Below are 19,090 nucleotides of genomic sequence, written 5' to 3'. Positions count from 1 at the left end.
TTTAAAGTCGCAAATTTACAAGTACGAAAAAAAATTATGTGGGCTTATCAATCATAAACCATCCCAATTCTGTCCGATTTAGAAGAAAATTGTGTAGGAGTTGCTTCTTCAAGGATTTTCTTTATTTGTTACAATTCATAATCATACAATCACAGGTCAACCACGTGACCTGTGAAAGTGATACTAACAGATGAACATGATTCAACAATCTGAAAGTACTAACTTTACTGTTTTACTTCCATGGTGTTGTGAACAGCTGTTCAAAGCAACTGCCACTCATTCTGAGGAATATAATCAAGATGCTCTCCTGATATCTTGAAGTGGACTAAAAACTAACACTTCTGCACAGGACTGTATTTGATGAAATTTTAGAGTAGAGCGTATCTCATACATTCTGATTTTTGCAGTAGCAACATATAAGGGTGGATAGTGACCCAAAGTAGCAATTCATTTTTTTTTATGTAACATTAAATCACAATTTTTTTTTATACACTTTAAATTTTAAGGTATCAAATGGTAAGCTCTCAAAGGATGCCCCGATGAGTAAGCACTTGGCAACAGTAGGAAAAGCTCCCTTTTAACAGTAAGAAACCTCCAGCAGAATCAGGCTCAGGAAAGGGCAGCCATCTGCTGCAACTGGCTGGGGGTGAGGGGCAGGGAGACAAAACAAAAAAGTACACTATGGAAGAGAGCCAGATTAATGATTAAATACACAGTGTGAAGAAGAAATGCTTAGTGCATCATGGTAAATCCCCCAGCAGCCTGATCCAGCCCGAATCTTAAAAGCAGAGAGGATGCCTGTCTCCTGAATCCAAACTGGGAGCTGGTTCCACAGAAGAGGGGCCTGAAAGCTGAAGACTCTGCCTCCCATTCTACTTTTAAACATCCTAAGAACCACAAGTAAGCCTGCATTCTCAGAACTAAGTGCTCTATTGGAGCATTATAGGTCTGTAAGATGGGCCCGATTATTTAAGACCTAGTATGTGAGGAGAAAAACTCTAAATTTGAATCTGGATTTAACAGGGAACCAGTGAAGAGAAGCCAATATGGGAGAAATGTGCTGTCTCTCCCTCCCTCTCCGGAGCATTTTGGATCAACTGAAGGCTTCAGTTCAGTACATTTCTTGGCAACATGTTTCAAAAGGACGTTTTTATAGTTTAACAAATCCAGACTGCAGGGAATTACATGTTTACACTTAAAAATCTTTAATCATATTAGTAAAATTACAAAGCCACAATCATCCTCTAACTAGGCATGACCAAAGTGGTATAAATGCATGAGATCAATATACAGGGTTCAATTTATTATTTTTCTTCCTGAAAATGTTTATTTGTATTTTTTCAGATTTCAAATATCTTTGAACAGATGTTCAACATTATCAGTCATAAATCACTGCCCAGCAGTTCATACATGATCCGCTTTGCTTTCAGTCACCTCTCTGTTAGTTTGGGTGTTTTTCCACGTCTCTTCACAAATCTTTATTAAATCCTCCAGGAAATGAATCACCATCTCCTTACCCCTCTCCTCCTCCCCTTCCACCTTTAACCTGATCAAAATCTGCTCCACACTTCCAATTCTCTCCCGAGGGTGCAAACTTTCCCCCCTTATATCCTTCTCTGCCTCCTCTCCTCCTCCTTCCTCTGCTCGGAGGTACTTTATCAAATGCTCTCTGATGCCCGTCCCCTCCTCGCTGGCCAGCGACGCGCCGAGCCCGAGCATGTCCTGCGACTGGCTTACGCTGAGCAGGTGTAAGAGAGCCTGAGAGAGTGTGTGTCGCAGGCTGGCGCTGTAGCGGTACTCCAAGAAGTCGTTGGTGTCTTCACTGTTTTCAAGGGCTGTTGCGAGTGAGCACCACACACGGGTGAACCGCTCTGTGTCTCCATAGCAGCCGCGGTGGGCGGGAACTGCAAGGGCAGCCGCGGATTTGATCCGCACTTTAAAGTTCTTACAGGAAGTAACAACATGGCAGAGCGCAGAGAACGCTTCGTGAGACCAGGTGGCTGAGTCTGATGAAGAGACAGACATGAGCAGCTTTTCAAAAAAACTGAAATCCAAATGAATCACTGCTGGAGACATTTTGCACAGCAGCCTCCTTCAAAGGTAATGCATAACACTGACAATGTATGATGGTTTTACAGCCCTGTGGTTAAAAACTTACCTAGCGGCAAGGCGGGGTTTCTGAAAGCATTTCCCAAAGCATAACAGGCGTTCCATCTGACCTTCATCGTAGCCTCTGATTGGACCGTTTTAACCAGAGCACGCACTGCATCTTCCAGCGGTTGCTGGAACGCGGGCCTGGTCATCTGACTCTGCCGCAGGAAATGAAGCAGATTCCCGAGAGCGCGCACTGCATTCGACTTCACCTGGTAGGGATCGAGGGAGGACGTAAGTACACTCTACAAGATCTAACAGATGAATTCAGGGGCGTTTTAAAATAACCTGCATGTTTGTGTGAGTGTGAAAGCGTAGCTGCTCGCACCCTGTCTTTGTCTGCTGCTGCTCGCGTGGCTGCCTGCAGCATCTTGAGCAGCAACATGTCTGATAACTCTTCCTGGAAGTCCACACCTACACTCTCCCTGGTTAAAGAGAAACAAGATCAACTGTTTATAGGCATTAGGTATATTTTATTCTACCCTTTTAATATGACTTCAGTCTGTTCTGAGATTATATGTGTGGTACATCCATGCTGTCTTACATATTAACAATAAGAGTGTCTGTGAGGTTCCCGAGGGACCAGGCAGCCTTGGCACGCACATTTGTAGATCGATCATCGAGCGCAGCTAGGATAGTGTTTGCAGTATCAGCCACAAACATAACATCCTGAAAAGAAGAACATGATTTTTCTATTTTTTTTCCCAGAGGTTTACATATCTTGGATTCAAAATATCGGATTTAAATTGTAAATTGTGGTCATAGCTGGTGATCAGCACACCTACCTCTCTCAAGCAGGGGAACAGTACGTAGATCCCCAAAGCCCTGACGGCTGCAGTCTTCACCAGGTAGTTTTCAATGTAGGTGAGTCCCAGCAGCACAGTGATGCACATCAGCTGGGTCTTGTCCTTAAAAACAACAGTACACATAGAGCGCCGTGAAGTTCGGCAGCACTAGTGCAGAAAAACAAGTCCAATAAAAGGGGATAACTCACAGGCAGCTGTGCGAAGGCCTGCGGCAGAATGGAGGAGAGCGTGTCACAGGCGCTCGCCTGCAGCGTGGGATGTTGCTCATTCTGCAGCGCTCGGTTTAATGGGCCGCTCAACACTTCTGACCAAAACTGCACCACCTGTATTGTACACACATTAATTAAATTAACACACATTAATGTAGATTAGAGGGATTTTTTTAAAATATAACCTGTTCTTAATGCCTCCTTTTACTGTTGCTAAAGCCTGCACAGAACTGATCTGTACCTCAGTGACAGCAGCTTAACTCTCAGTCTGTGCTCGACCTGTAGATCATATGAAATCATGTCCCTACCCCTGTGAGTATGAGTATTTCAGGAAACTGTGGTTATCTTTATAATTACAAAGAGTTTTTCCATCTAAGGTCTCTGGGGTCTTTGAAACTCAGGTTTTACACTTCTGAAAAATTATTTTACAATCTCTTAGAAATGCACATCAGTGTGTGAGGACAGAAAACATGACATTAGTGTCAAAGTCTGAAAGAGGTTTGCTTAAATGCTCTAAAACAATACAAAAATATATATTTTAAACCTGTCTGTTACATATGGATATTAAGAATAGCACTTACACTTAGATTTTAACCCTGAATTTGCTGAATCCATCTTTGAAACAGGCGAATGAGGATTTGTCCAAAAAGAACGAAGCGCATTTGTTTAAACCTCTGTAATCGTATGCTGTGTGTAGTGCACTGTATAGAAATGATCTGCATTTACCTGGCTTATGGGGACCCTTGAGATCTCAGGCACGTTGTTTTCTGCTCTGTACTGTTGAATTATTCCCGAACCAAACTCCTCTAGCAACTAAATAAAAGACATGTTATTTCTAAATATCTGATACTTGTTTTATTGTGTACTGTTGCAGGATCAGTATTCAATTTATACTGCTATATTATATAGAGGGCATTACTTTTGCTCCGTGCAGCTGTATGGAGGTGTCCGTCTCCCCAAGACAGCGTGCGCTCACTTGCCCAATCTCACACAGATAGTGTTGAGTTAGAGGGAAGTAGCCACGCACCAGGTGAGACAAAACCTGAAACACAAGAGATTAAAAACATCTTCAGACTTTAGAAATGCCTGTTTGGAGCTTCCTGTTTGGCTCGTTATTGCTCACCTGCAGAGCTTCAAGTCGAACAGGAGGTGGCTCTAAAGCAGCACCCCCTCCTACTCCCTCGCTGTCTGATTGGTCCTCTCTGGGTTGAGTCACTAGTGTCACGCAGAGCTGCAGCAGCCACAGTCGCCGGCTGTCCTCTTCCCCTGGTGTGTGAGGAATGTGTGGGGAGTATGTGCTAGAGCTCCGCTGGGAATGTGTGACTGGTGTACGAGAGGGTGAGGACACCCAGTCTCTTTGTCTCCAGCTGAGACCTGAGTCCTGTGGCGTGAACGAACCGGTGCTGCTGCTGTGATCCGGCTGCTGGAGGAGCAGCTGCACCTCAGGGAGAGGAGCCTGCGTGGTCACCAGAGCGCCATAAAGTGTCAAGACTGACACACGCACGTTCACATCTAAAGAAGGAAAGATAGTTGTGTCGACGGTAACAGACTTCAGTGTCTTACATCCTACTGGCAGTTATTTCAGCGTGCCGACAACATACAGACCTCTGTGGCGCACATACGGACGAATCTGCTTCCAGAGCTGACTGAGCAGGCCAGGTCTGAGGCGGTGATAGGGAGCATTGGCTACCAAGTAGGCCAGACACTAAGAGACGGAGCAGACAGATATTTACAGTGTGGATAACAAAGATGCATGTCAGAATTCAGCACTCTCTCAGCTCATTTCACATGAAACGCATATTGTAATTTACATCCTGATAAACACCACAAAAAAGACAAACAGTGAATAATCCTCTTGTTTACATGCACACACAGACTGCAAACATGTGACCTTACACAGTAAAAGTATGTGAAGTTATTCAAAGTGTTAGCAGGCAATATGCAACCATATAGCTAAACTGGTAAGTGTCACAACAACTTCTGTTTATTTCTGACTTTCTCTCAATACTGAAAAAAACAACAACAACACTAATATTGCCCACACTTCTTCTTAATTCTATTTTTATGTCTGAATTTAAAAGGCGCAACTTTCAAAGGATTTTCCAGAGTCTTTTCAGAACTTTTTAACACTATAAAAATCACTTAGAATACTTGTTTACTTTTGCATTACAGTGCATTTCATTACTGGAACCTGAACATATCGCATGTAATAAAATAAATGTAATTAAACCCTATTGGATTCATTACGTTATCAATTTTCGGTCATACTTTATGAGACTGAGGGTGTAATTCCCCTGAAATGAAATGGAGTTTAAATGTAATTATATTTACCTAATAAGGTTTTACAGGAAAGAAAAAAAAATCATTATGCTATAGTCTGTAACATCCGGGTTTATATTAAAGTTCAACAAAGAAATATTGACAGTAGCTGTAACCCAAAAGAGAAATCCAAAAGAGAAAGAGATGAAAGATAAAAAGTGTTCGTGGAGAGCAAATAATCGTACCTTTATGACCTGTGTGAGAGTCTGAGGGGAGGTCTCGGCCAGCAGGGCCAGACTGAGGGTGCGGTGCAGCTCTCTGATAGCAGTCGCCAGCGTGAAGGAGAAAGGGGTGTAAGATGTTCGAGGAGACGCTGTATCTTCAGCCACAGCCAGGAACTGCCGGGAGCCATCCAGCATGGCTGACAACACCTGAAGTGCACACAACCTCACCTGGAATGGGGGTCAAGAGAGAGATGTTACAATCATATCGGTCCAGAACTGCACAGTGTGTGCATGCGTGTGTTGTACCTTTGGAGAGAGGTCCTTCAGAATAATTGTGAGGAGAGTAAGAGGCGGTGGTCCCCCGATGGGAGAGTCGGGGATGAAGGAAGACCAGTAACCGTACAGAGTTCTCTTCTCTACTGCTTTCACCACTGCTAACAAACAGTGCAGCGCCCCCTGACGCACACGACCGTGGTTTACTCTGAAAGAGCGTAAACAGAAAAAAAAAAAAGTCAACATCTATTTTTAAAAGATACACATGCATGGGGGAAAAATATTTTATTAAGGGTCTTTCTGTACCGTAATTTGCTCTGCGCGTTGCCCTCTAGGTCGGAAAATTCAGAATCAGAACTGTTTAGTTTCCAGGACGGGTAGAGAAATGAGGCAGGCTGTTTTTCCTCCCCCCTGCCTTTCGGAGGCGCAGGCACAGTCTCTGCATCTCCTTCCTCTCGTTCATCCCCTCTGCTCTCCTCGGTTTTCGTCTTCTTTCCCTTACCTTTAGATTTCCTCTTTTTATTCTTTGGAGAGAGAAATACATTCAATCAAACATCAGAGTTTCCTCAGTGTTTTTAAATATGGCCATTGCTGGTTTCAACACTCTTCTTACCCCGGAAGCTTTTCCTGGCACAGCGGCATCCTTTGGTGGCTCTAATGATTTTGGTGATTCTGCAGTTTTTGCTGCAGAGAGACTCTCGTACTGCGGTAAAGGTGCCGGATAAAGTACAGCCGGCCACTCCACAATCACACCTGGAGCCCCCTGGAACATGAGTCGCTGCAGAATACATGAGCAGGACTCCATATTAATACTCAACTCAAAAAAATTAATTAATTAATAATAATTGTGCACATGTGGTGAGATTTTACACCTTAAGTGCAGCCAGTACAGACCCGAGCTCCTCCCCTCCACCAAATTTCCACTTCCCACCTGAGAGACAACACTGAAGTCCCTTCAGAGCTGCTTGGATCACCTGTGCAGATTACACAATTTTATATAAGCACGATTGAATTAATCTGTTTCTCGTTTAAATGTTTGCTGTTGAGTATCCAGTACCATGCAGTAGAAGAGCTCATCAGTGTCGGGAGGTTTGGTTGACTGCAGCGTTTTCAGGAAGGCTCGAAAGCACACACTTCTGTACTGATCATCCAAAGGCGGCTGACCAGGTATCCTGCAGGGACAGAGGCAGACGATTAGAGCGACAAATACAAGCTCAAAGATGGAGAAAGTGGCACTGCGTCTCATTCGAGTTCCAGATTCGAAGCAGCTCTTCAGAAATCAGATTATAGACACTACATCCAGGCTTTTATATAGCCTGCAGTTTACACAGATAAAAATGGCTACTGGCTCAAGCATGTTGTAGCAGTACCTGAGACAGATGTTTGCCATGCAGGTAAGAGCAACGCGGCGCAACTCCATGTTTGACTGAGATGGAGAACTATACTGCAGGAGGAATCCCTCTTCACCCAGTAAGTCGCTGAGGTGCTACAAATATACATATATATATATAAAAAATCTTGATGTAAATAGTCAACAGTTAGGGCACACCTTTCGGAAAGTGCACTAAATATCTACCTGGTGGCACTGAGGTCCATTCCCATAGACTACAGTGGAGAGTGCCAGGAGGACGTCTGTGTGCGTCCACGTACTGCATACTTTCAGTGCACCTGCAGTATAGTTCACCAGTACATCCAGCGTGTGCTCATCCATTATTACCTTAAAAATAAAAGACAAATGTGGTTGTAAGTGCAGTATATCCCAACAACTACACAAGCTTTTATGACATCCCATTCTGTTAGTATGGAGTTGGTTGTCGTGATATATGAGTTTCCACTAAGAGAATCCTCTACAAGCTTTCAACAAGACTGTCTATGGGAAATTTCGTCCTCTCATCCAGAAGAGCATTTATGAAGCCAGACACTGATGCTGGAATCTCTGTTCTAGTTCATCCCAAAGGTGTTTGATCAGTTTGGCATATTCTTCCGCATCAAACTCATCCTAGCACGCCTTTATGGAGCTTGCTTTGTGCACTGGGGCAGACACAAGTTGGCACAGTTTCCCTAAAGCATTAAGATATGCCTTTACTGGAACCATCGACCCAGGCCAACAAACTTTATAGATGGCCCACTGCTGTCGGATATTTGGTGATGCAAAGCTGCTTGGCCATAGAAACCATGCCGCGAAGCTCTCTATATACAGTTTTAATGCCTATTGAGGTCTGGATGTCTGTGGTTATTGATTTATTGCTTCCACTTTGCAATAATACCACTTAGTTGGCATCGGTCATCCTGTTATAGTACCACACTCGACTTCACTGATTTTGTTCATCTGTGGCAATGAGACTGAACAAAACACCTCAGTTCAGTGACAACCCAGTACTTTTGTCCATATAGTGTAAATGCGACAAAAGCAGTCCTAACAATACATAAGTGTACATGTGGCACAAGCATGACCTGTTACCTTCAGCTGGTTGAGCAGATGATGGACAACCTGGCAGAGTTTGATGACTAGATGCTCCTGAGTCAGGGGCACAAGACAGCTGGCATGTTTCAGCAGAGAACACACGTCCTGAAATGGAAATAAGGAGGCTCACCAATACAGAAAAAAAACCCAAAATGCTGATGTCACAGTTGTTGGTTTAGTTTAGAGCTAGTCTCTTATTGATTATATGGTTATCCTCGGGGGTCTGAAGTGCGTGGGTTTAAGGTTATTTCAGTGTTTATTCATCCCACCTCTGCTTCTAAATACAGAGGCGGCAGACTTTTATAGAGTTTGTGTCGCTGAAAACAGACTACAGGTCCAAAGCGAGTGTCCGTACCTCTGGACGGATGTTGACAGCGGGCTCGAAGGTCCTGTTGTAGTTTTCGGACAGGAGTTGGTCAAAGAGCAGGTTGAGCTCCTCTTTGAGTTGGACCGAGTCTGCTCGCAGGGCTCTCAGTTTTATGGCGCAGTTGGAAAACAGTTTCTCGGCCTCCGACTGTGAGCCGGGCCCCCAACCGGACGGCTCCATGGGAGTGAACGGAGCGGCCTCAGCGGACAGAGGCACCGGGGGGAAAGCAGACACACCACCGCGGACAGGAGCCGGGTGTGACAACCCGCTCTGAGCCGCCATTACTTCTACTATCTCCTCGGTGGTTATTGGGCTTTCTTTAAAGCATCATATCCAAGAGTTCAGCTCATTACCGCCCCCCTGCGGTGAAAACCAGAAAAACAAAACTATCCATTTTACAGCGTTTACCGCCAGCAGTTTCGAACAGTATGGAGGCTTGTTTCTTCCACTGGAAAAATACAATAAAATAATATATTTTTTATTTTTTCTGCTACCCAAAAGCCGAAAATTTCAAAATTTCACATTAGGCAACTCAAAATTTTGAATTAGTTAAAGTAAACTTTTGCCTGCATGCGTAGTCAACTTTATTTCACTGGCAGACATTAGCTTCCACAAGTTTGATTTGCCATTTATTTATTTTTTCTAAAATGCTGCTTAACTTTACTGTAATTTTTTTTTTCACAGGAACGCAAACTGTGAGAGAAGGCTGCAGTACGCCACATTACACAAGAACTTAAGTGTTGAATAAAGGTGTTCATACCAAATACTAGCTTTTAAGATCATTTGAAACTGTACAAATTCAGTTTTTGCCTTATACACCGCATTGTACATGCACAAATGAATTTAAAGCACACACAACACATTTTGAACCAATTTACTGTTGTCAAAGTTTTTCTGGTCAATATGATGAAAATATCACAATGACTACTCACTGAATTACATTCCCAAAGATCTACAACAACACTACAAGTGTCAACAGGAATGTTTAGGCATGTACAAAACCCCTAAAATCTCTCAGTATTTTGCATCCTTTATTTCATGTAAGCAACAGTCTCAGCATGGTTTGTCAGTGAAAATCTAAAGGATAACAAAAAAGGCTGTTGCTCATTTTAATTCAATGAAAATAAATTATACAGTCATGTGAACTAACATACAAAGTCTGTGCAGCACCGCACAGCAAATTACTGGGAAGTCATGAGCCATAATGAGTCTGTCAGAAGTGCAGAGGCTGACTGAGTGCTGTCACCATAAGTCATTTTATATTGGCATTTTTTATGAATGACACATCACCAGTCCAGGCATTACACAAGCTCAAAGCACCAGCCACTGTTGGTAGTAGTGTTGCAGGAGACAAAAATAATAACAGGCTGAAGACAGCAAGAAATTAGGAGGTAGTCATGTAGCAAATGGGAGAAGAAATGCTGAAATAGTTTAGGAGCCCACGTCTCAGCCAGACTTGAACAGCAGAATAGCCACTTGACCCAGGTAGAAGTAGATGAAATGCTTCGTCTCATGTGTCACGTAGCTGCCAAAGTTCCTCCCAACAATGCAGTGCCATGTGGGGTTGTACTTCTTGTCAAACTCCTGCAGGGGAAGACACACATTAGCATCTTATTGGCAAAAATGCATGCAACAAGTTTGCGCTACTCATTTTATTTTGAAGCAACAGCAACATACCTTTTTGACATAGGCGGCGATATCCTTCTCAATGTTATACTTTTCCATGGCCTGCATGGCACAGTCCACTGCATCCTGCTGCATTTCATCAGACATGTCTGCGTTCTTTATCACAGCCTTCTTGTCACCCATGTTGGCTTTCTGACTGCTGGAGACAAAGCAATCTTTATCGTGTCCGCTCAGCTCTTACGTTCTCATGACATCACTGCTATCACACAATGTGCCTACGGAAGCGGCCACTGGCTGCAGGGGTGTCTTTTATTTACTTTCATTTTAAATAGATGATTTACATGATTTGCAAGTGAGAGCTAAATGAAACCAGGACACTATCCAAAACAGCTGATGGAGATAAGGGTCCCTTTTACTGAGGTCCCTCGTGTAATTTAAAACATAAAGAACCCTTTATGTTAGGATCACAAGAAATGGAAGCCATGCGTCGCTGGCATCATTATTTGGTAAATGTTGCTGGAATAGCCCAGGTTAACCATTGCAACACGCAGTATCGTTAATTTAACCCAACAATGGTGTAAGTGCTCCGATTATCAGGTTTGCAAATAATGTACAGCACGTAAGGTAAGAGCCTGAGAGCGTGGATGAGCACGCGGGGTACAGAAACCTCACCCCTCACCCTGACCTGCTCACGGTGACAATAAGCAGCAAAGGTTAGAACCAAACGTGCATTTCACGCTTACCGTCTTTCAAGGAAGTCTTAACGTGCAACGGCGTGGAATGAAGGGACCGCGCAGGTTTTTCCTTTATTTATGCAAGGAAGTGTGCCCCCGTGCGTTCCGCCCTCCACTTCACATTCACCACGTGATTGGCTCGAGCGAAGCCTCCACCCTGCCAACGGCGTGGTTTTACTTGCGGACAGCACCCCGCATCTTATTTCCACCCAGAATGCACCGTTTCACCCGTTCCCTCCCCCAACGAGTACCCCATTGATCCAGGTGATTGGTGTGCAACCCCCTTCGAGCCCGAAAAAATGCACATTCATAACTAATGAAATAGGATTTTTACATTTGAGTTTCTTCAAATCTTGTAAAAAACACAGGTTCAAATTGTCCTGGTTTGCTTTTTCTCTTTTTTCTCCTTTTTCCACAGTCCTCAGTACATCACAGTAACATAAAATTTTACCTGTTATGATCATTTTCAACTTCATATGTTTTATTCTTGGGCTCCAATTGCATGACTTATAATCATCCTTATTTATTCATGCTGCTGTGACTGTAAGTTTATTTGGTTTCCATTTCTACCCTTTTTCAAAAAGGTGGTGTAGATAACCAAGACCCTAAACTGAGGCATCACATATGTGGCCAGAAGTTTACTTTCACTTATCACAAGCATAAACGTCACAGTCCTTTTGTGCTGTTAATGATTTCTTTGAACTGTTCTTTTTCCACAGTGTAGTGATTTTGCAGCATACATCTTTAATGATTTTAAAGAAACAAGTTTGAATTTATTTTGGATTCTCTATAATCCACACAGAGTCATATTTGTGCACACACTCGCTTAAATCATTTAAGTTGTGCTGAAAGGTCTACAATGTTTTTTAACTTGACAAGACCTATTAACTTCTCATTGTTTGTCATGATTGACTACAAATGGTAGTTTCTTTGCCAACACATAAAGTATTTATTTGACAGCAGTCAGTGGATTGACCAATGGGAAAGACCAATGGGAAAGTCCAAGGAACTCTTCGGTGAAGATCTAAAGAAGTGGATTATAGATCTACACAAGTTGAGAAGGTCTCTTAGAGTGATTTATAAACAACTGCAGGTTCCAAGATCACAAGTTCAAACACAAGTACACAAGTACAAGTCATTCAGATGTGTCACCACTTTTCCAGTGTCTGGAAGAAGACCCAAACTGTCACTGAAATTGGTAAGTACATTCAAGGGAACCTCCAAGGCTCAAGTGTGCCATTAACTGGAACTGCTGGAACACCAGGGTCACTGTCCACTGTCACCATTAACTGAGATGTCAAGCTTGACTGAAATTTCCAGCCATGAGCAAACCAAATGCCTGGAGATCCAACATACCCCGTGAACATACCCCACGGTATGACACAGGATATGCTTAGAGGAGTAAACGTGAGGCTTTGAAAAGTAATACTGTACTAGCTGCCAACCATAGTGATGGTAGCATCATGTTCTGGGGCTGTTTAGCTGCCAGTGGTACTGGTACACTGCACAAAGTGGATGGAATCATAAAGAAAGAGGGCTACCTCTAGATTCTTTAACTTCACCTCAAATCAAGAGCTAGATGTTTGGAACTTGGACCCAACTGGATTATTCAACAGAAAAATGATCGCAAATACACATGAAAACAGGCTAACATTAATTTTCTGGAATGGCCTTCCAAAGTCATGACCTCAACCTCAGTGAAAATGTGTGGGATATGCCTAAAAGCTGAATCCATGCCAGAAACCAACCAACAGAAGAGCAGTCAAATATCAGGCCAGAAATATGCCAGAAACTTGTAGACGTACTGTGTAATCTGATAAATCTGCAGAAATTGTACAAAAAAGAAAACCAGGAAAACAGGAAACTGTAAATTGATTTTTTATTGAAGCTTTTCAAGGTACTGGAGATTATATTTATCCTAATGAATACGCATCTTTTGCAGAAAAGCGCTGACCTAAGAGAAAAATGACATACATAATGTCACATCCTCCTGTAACCTTCGAGTCTCCCCACCCTCTGTAAGTGTGTTCATGTTTAGTTTTACCACTCTCCTTATGTGGGTGGATCCATCCTGCACCTCCCAGCCCTCCTCCTGGATTACACCAAGCTTTGATCATGTTAATTTAAAAAAGAAAAATAATTCTCATCAGGAAGCCTTCCCATGTGGAAAGACATTTTCTTTCTGCTGTTTGAAGGCCAATTTAAAGTTTGAATATTTCTATAAAATGTTTCCACTTTGATGGGGTTATGTGGACAGGGTCAGGGGTCGGGATCCTCTCCCGGTAAATTGCTCCCATGCTCCTGCTCCATGTATCCATCCTGAAGCCTAATCCTAATCCGGCTCCGGAATGGGGAGACAATGAGCCCAGTCCAAACCTTCAGAATACCAGCAGAACCAAAGAGAAGGAGGCAAGTTAGAATCACACCTTCAGGAAAATGTTTAAAGAAATGTCAATAAATACAGATACCAGGGACAGAACCATCACAGGACTTTATAATGTTTTAGACAAATCTGCAGGGACCACTGAGAAGAATCACTGGAATTTAGGGGCTAGTCTGACCTTGCTGGTATGAATTTTAGAATGTGAGCATGCAACAAACAAAACCTTTACTACAACCACAAACATCTCACTACAGTAATCAGCTATGTTCAAGCATATATTTATGGCTAAAATGGACTAAAGCCTTATCTTATGCAGATTTCAGATATAGAGACCACAGCCATCATACCATTGGTGCCATATCTGACTCCTCCTCCTCCTGCTTATCCTAATATGAACAGTCTCCTCTGTTCCCATCCTATCCTGCTCCTCTGAACTCTGAACAGAGAAACACAGGAAAGGGTCAAAATACAATTTTATATGCAATGCTGATAACAAATATATGTATATTAATATATACACATCCATAACAACCCCAGTATAAAAACCAAAACACAAAGCATACAATCCACACACAGCTTGGAACTGGAAGAGGAGGAGTACACACATAGGAAGGGACAAGTTTGCAGGAAAAAGGTTTAGATCATTGTGCGGTCAAAAGGGTGAGAAAAGGATATAAGTAAAGGGGACATATATAAACCAGGAAAATTCAGCTGGTCTAAAGCAAAATAAATCCCGCAACAGAAACCTGGGGGAAAAGAAACACACAAGAGATGCAGGAAACAGTTAACACAGCAAATGGTCCATGGAGATCTGTTCTGTGAAGTCTGTTGTCTCCACTCTGAGACGAGCGGCTGGGATGAGCTGGTGGTTTATGTCATAGGAGGTGCGTCTAGGTGCGAGAGCGAGAGCGGGAGCGTCGAGGAGAGTAGTGAGGAGATCCTCTGCTGTGGTGTGGGGAGCAGCTGCGTGACCCGCTGTTGCTCCGGCTTCGACTATGGCTATGAGAGTGTGAGCGACCGTAGCTGGGGCTGCGAGGGCCGTCCATCTTTACACGAATGTAGGCCGTCTCACCCTGAACACACAAACAGAAGAGCGGGAATGGCAAAAGAGCTGCTTGACGACATTAATTGTGGTTAAAAACATTTGGAAAAGATGGCTGCCCTCTTACAAAGAATCTCCACGAAAGAAATTAAACATGGTCTTATCATTGTACACCATCTTATTAGTGTCATTAATGTAGAATTTCACCATTTTCTTCACTCTCCCTGCTCGAAATTTTGCGTCAGGACTTACCTTGGAAAATTTAAATCCTAAAATGTACTCCCAGAGCTATTCATTGCAGTGACCCTAACCTACCTCATGGGAGCGAAACTTGGTGTTATCCAATTTACGGATGGCGTAGGTCATGTCTTCTTTGCGTACAAACTCCACCACGCCGGTGCCATCACGGTACACGTCAGCATAACATACATCACCTGCCTCCCGCATGTGATCCTTCAGGTCCTGCCAACTCCCGCTGGGGGGAAGGCCTGACGTGAAGAATAGGGATGTTATAGGAAATGTAACACATTAAGGTGGGGAGGTAATAAGATGCAAGGTGACAAGATGCACGCGCCTACCTGAGACTATAACCCTGTACTCGGAGCGCCGTGACGGGGGACCATACCGTCCCCTTGGGGTACCTAAAGCTCCGCCACCACCTCCCCTTCCACCTCCACGACCACTTCGAGGGAATTCAACACGCAGACGGTAGCCATCATAGTCGTAACCATCACGTCCATAAACAGCATCCTCTGCATCCCTGAAGAGTGATACTGACACTCATGCACTCCTCGGAACATGACAGAGGGTATCGACTTTTGGACTACTGAAGACTCAACATATCACTTTAATGTGTTAACGTAAAACTGAGCCAATCTAACAACAAGCATACAACTTTTTCTTAAGATTCAGAGAGGCAATTTGATGGTCTGTTTTCATTATCTCATTTGTAGTGCAGACGAATTATAGTAGAGTAGTCTTGTTGTCCAGTTTACCCTCAATGATAAAAAATGGTAAGGACAAAAGAGTATGAAACCACAGACGGTATAAAATGTGTTGTCACCTACTGGCTTCTGAAGTCTGGGTTAAAAAGCTTGGAGGTGAGATTTTTTGCACAGTCAAGCTGGTGCTTTGAAATAGGATGTGAGGAAAGAAGCTTCTCTTTGTGAAACCACATGCTTAAGTGGTTAGCCAATGAGCATTACCTTTGTGAAACTTAGTATGAGAAAGATTTAAAACCGTGACTTAATTTTTTAAATTCGGTATTACCCCAAATGAGTGACTGAGCCCATAAACTCAGCAAAAAATTGCTTAGAAGGGTTAAGTCAGAAAGCCAGTTTCCCGTAGATTTACATAGGAACCCAAGTATTTTGAAACTGCAGTTATTTCCCCCTAGTGGCAATTAAATAGAATGCAGATTTAATTGCTTTCACTTTTCAGACCTGCAAAGCACATCTGTCTTTTATATTAAAGCCATAAATAACCGAAAGAATTAAAAATATTGGCTTCACCCAAAATAAAAATGCAACATTGGTCTTAATTTACTTTTACAACATTATCTAAAATTGGCATAATTTTCTGAGGACACTTCTTACATGGAGAGACCAATACAGCTGTGTAAATAAATCACAGTGCACATTAATTAGACATGGGAAGTGTTTTAGAGAAACGTCATTTCTTTATTAAAGCACTCAGACCCCATCAGTCCCAGTGTCACTCTCCATGGTGCTGAAACAGCAAACTATGTTTTGTCTGTTCAATCATTTATTTATTTAAAACACACACTTTTACAGAAAAGCTGGAAATAGAGCTGACCGCCTAGTTCCAGTGGTATGAAGGATTTCATTAAATACAAATGGGAAACATCAGGGGGACTTACAGGGACGTTTTCAATGAGGTTTCAAGATATCTTGCTCTTCTTACTTCGTAATTGCTTTCTTTTACTTTTAATATAGTGTTTACTTAATTAAAAAATATATATTTAACTGTTTTAGCTAAATTCTAGTTACAGTTGTTTATTTTTCTACTGATAAGTTCAAAGAACAACCCTCCCGTAAATCATTTTGAAGAGAAATAGTTTAATTTGGTAAAACTTTGTGAAGCAAGTGCCAGGGATACTACTTTAAAAGGCTTTGCAAGGTTTACTGTTCAAATTAATCGGTTTATTATGATCTATATAATAGGGTCTTTGTGCAGCCCATCTCTGGATAATACAGGTGGGAGTAGACTTGTGTACCTGAGATGACCATATTACAAATATCTGGTCTCTATGGCATAATACAGAGCCAATAAAATGAAAACATCTGAAACCCAGCAGTCTGTATCCGGAGCCTGTGGAACTAATTGGTTAAATTCTATGGAAACTCAATGCTGCCACTTTCTAACTCAAATTTTGGAGAAATAATACCAGAAACTGAAAAAGAATAAGGACATTTTGAGGTATTAAGTTGGAGTTTTGACTTATGAATGGCAAAAAAAAGTTTGTTTCTTCCTCCTTAGTGGTAGAAATAAGATTTCATAAAAAACTGAGCTTATAATTTAAAACCAATATCTTATTAACACCAGGGGCAGATCTACAGGGGGGCAGGTTTCAAATGTCCCCTGCTGTAGAGCATTGCCCGTCAGCTTTTATGTCCTTAAAATACTTGTAAAAACTAATTGCTTATTTATTTATTGGGAGGGGTTTTTTTGTTGTCTCTTTTATACCTAAAATTGTCTGTTGTCTTAAAAGAGATAATGATACAATATATAGTTTTAAAGTGTTTTTTGTGGATATTTTGTTGACTCCATACACATACACATTTGTGTAGGTGCCACCCTGACTGGCCCTCTTGCCCCTCCATTGCCCCAAAAGTAATAAATACAAATAAAAAACAAAACATTTTTAACCACAATTACCTACAATTGTCACCCAAATTAACAATGACAACCATTTCAATATAAATGCTTATTCTGAAGTACAATTCTAAAGTGTGGGCATTAACATGAGTCTATTTGGCTTTAAAATCACCTTTAAAGTCTGTCCTGATATTTCGGTGTAAACATGAGTTAAAATGTGGCACTGCAGCCCACCTCGGGTCCTCAAATTCTACGAAGGCAAACGGCGGACCTCCTCTCCGGTTTTTCAGGTCAATATCGCGAATGATTCCGTATTTATAAAACACGTCCTCCACGTCTTTGGTGCGGATATCGGGAGGGAGATTCCCTACGTATATCCGACAGTCGTTGCTCCCCGCAGGTCCTCTAATCACACCTCCGCCGGACATGCTAGCGCTAGCAGCGAGCTAGGGTGACAGTTAAACGTCTGCGGCCCGAACAAGCAGTTAGGGGGGGAAATAGACAAATAAAGACACAGCTTTTATCTGTAAAAATAAAATATGCGCTCACAGTTTAACTGGACTGGTGACATGAGTGCCAATACTGAGGAAGACCCTCATGAAACTACTGAATGGAGGCCGGGGGCAGCGTACGTCATCACGCACACGTAATAAAGCGGCAGACCGCTGCTACAAGTGCGAGACAAAACGTGATCTTAAACAAGAGCGACAGACAAAATAGTTCTAGTATTTATACAAGTCGTGTTTCAGCACCCACTAGATTATCAGCAATCACAATTTATACGTGCTGGCACAGACACAATCAAATACTTGCATTTTTCTTTTAAAGAAAAGCTTTTATTTAAATAAGTCTGTGATGATGCGACAAGAAAGCAGGAAAGACTGAAGCTGAAAATGAACCCAGTTGCTATAAATGACCCTGAGGCTCAACCATTTAAGTAAACCAGCACCTGAGGAAGTTATTGAATAATAATGAATATCGTTAACCCAAGCCAGGAGAGTGTTAACCCCACTCTCAGACCCGGACAAACGGGAAAAGTTCTGTCAGGAAAGCCATTTGGCATAAAATCTGTCCAAGCCCAGATTAACAACTGCCTCCAGTGCTGTTGCACAATAGTGTGCCGGAAGATGATAGAGGAGAGGGGAAGATGTTTATCTTTTCTTCTCTCACTGCCTCCTAACACTAACAAGAGACAGCACAAGCAAAGAAGACAGAAGGCAAAGATGGAGGTGGCAAAGTTGAAGTTAAGAATGTCATTGAAAATTACCAGAATGGACAAAATTAGAAAGGAGTACATCAGAGGGACGGCTTAATTTGAACAATTTGAAGACCGTTAGGGAGACAAGGCAGAGATGGTTTGGACATGTGCAGAGCATGCATAGTGGGGCGATTGTGGTTCAGGGGGTTGGGAAGCTCATCTGTAACCGGAAGGCTGCCGGTTCGATCCCCAGCTCTCTGTCCTGGTTGTTGTGTCCTTGGGCAAGACACTTTACCCTACTGGTATTGGCCAGAGGGGCCGATGGTGCGATATGGCAGCCTCGCTTCTGAGTGAATGAATAGTGGAATGTAAAGCACTTTGGGTCCCTAGAAAAACGCTATATAAACGCAATCAATTATTATACTAGACAAATGAAGATGGAGTTGCCAGGCAGGAGTAAAAGAAGACCTCAGAGAAGATTCATGGATGTAGTGTAGGAGGATATAGAGGACAGGG

The 19,090-nt window shown here is 42.5% G+C and overlaps 3 protein-coding genes across 4 annotated transcripts; all 3 read right to left on the bottom strand.

The window, feature by feature from the left end:
• Positions 1-183: 183 nt before the first annotated feature.
• On the bottom strand, positions 184-9,038 carry heatr6 (HEAT repeat containing 6). The gene is made up of 20 exons (XM_063488155.1): positions 8,742-9,038; positions 8,384-8,491; positions 7,499-7,639; positions 7,293-7,408; positions 6,980-7,094; positions 6,795-6,896; positions 6,536-6,700; positions 6,229-6,446; positions 5,956-6,130; positions 5,671-5,877; positions 4,772-4,871; positions 4,290-4,678; positions 4,086-4,208; positions 3,893-3,979; positions 3,146-3,280; positions 2,937-3,059; positions 2,696-2,820; positions 2,480-2,576; positions 2,159-2,363; positions 184-2,006 (listed from the first exon to the last, which is right to left on the bottom strand). Exons 1-20 carry the CDS (start codon positions 9,033-9,035, stop codon positions 1,405-1,407), a joined length of 3,627 nt encoding a protein of 1,208 aa, XP_063344225.1. The 5' UTR covers positions 9,036-9,038; the 3' UTR covers positions 184-1,404.
• A 310-nt stretch (positions 9,039-9,348) lies between these two features.
• dynll2b (dynein, light chain, LC8-type 2b) lies at positions 9,349-11,235 on the bottom strand. 2 transcript variants are annotated; one of them, XM_063486469.1, is made up of 3 exons: positions 11,123-11,235; positions 10,431-10,578; positions 9,349-10,337 (listed from the first exon to the last, which is right to left on the bottom strand). In XM_063486469.1, the coding sequence occupies exons 2-3, from the start codon at positions 10,560-10,562 to the stop codon at positions 10,200-10,202; spliced, it is 270 nt and encodes an 89-aa protein (XP_063342539.1). In that variant the 5' UTR covers positions 10,563-10,578; positions 11,123-11,235; the 3' UTR covers positions 9,349-10,199. The 2 variants fall into 2 exon arrangements, with proteins under 2 accessions (XP_063342539.1, XP_063342540.1); XM_063486470.1 differs by having other exon boundaries at positions 10,431-10,575.
• Positions 11,236-14,268: 3,033 nt separating this feature from the next.
• LOC134636473 (serine/arginine-rich splicing factor 1B-like) lies at positions 14,269-17,997 on the bottom strand. Its single transcript, XM_063486468.1, has 4 exons — positions 17,611-17,997; positions 15,117-15,298; positions 14,854-15,026; positions 14,269-14,569 (listed from the first exon to the last, which is right to left on the bottom strand). Exons 1-4 carry the CDS (start codon positions 17,802-17,804, stop codon positions 14,387-14,389), a joined length of 732 nt encoding a protein of 243 aa, XP_063342538.1. The 5' UTR covers positions 17,805-17,997; the 3' UTR covers positions 14,269-14,386.
• Positions 17,998-19,090: the final 1,093 nt, after the last annotated feature.

Source organism: Pelmatolapia mariae, linkage group LG10_11, assembly GCF_036321145.2.
Source record: "Pelmatolapia mariae isolate MD_Pm_ZW linkage group LG10_11, Pm_UMD_F_2, whole genome shotgun sequence".
NCBI lineage: Eukaryota > Metazoa > Chordata > Actinopteri > Cichliformes > Cichlidae > Pelmatolapia > Pelmatolapia mariae.
This window is presented reverse-complemented; position numbering and strand designations above follow the sequence as displayed.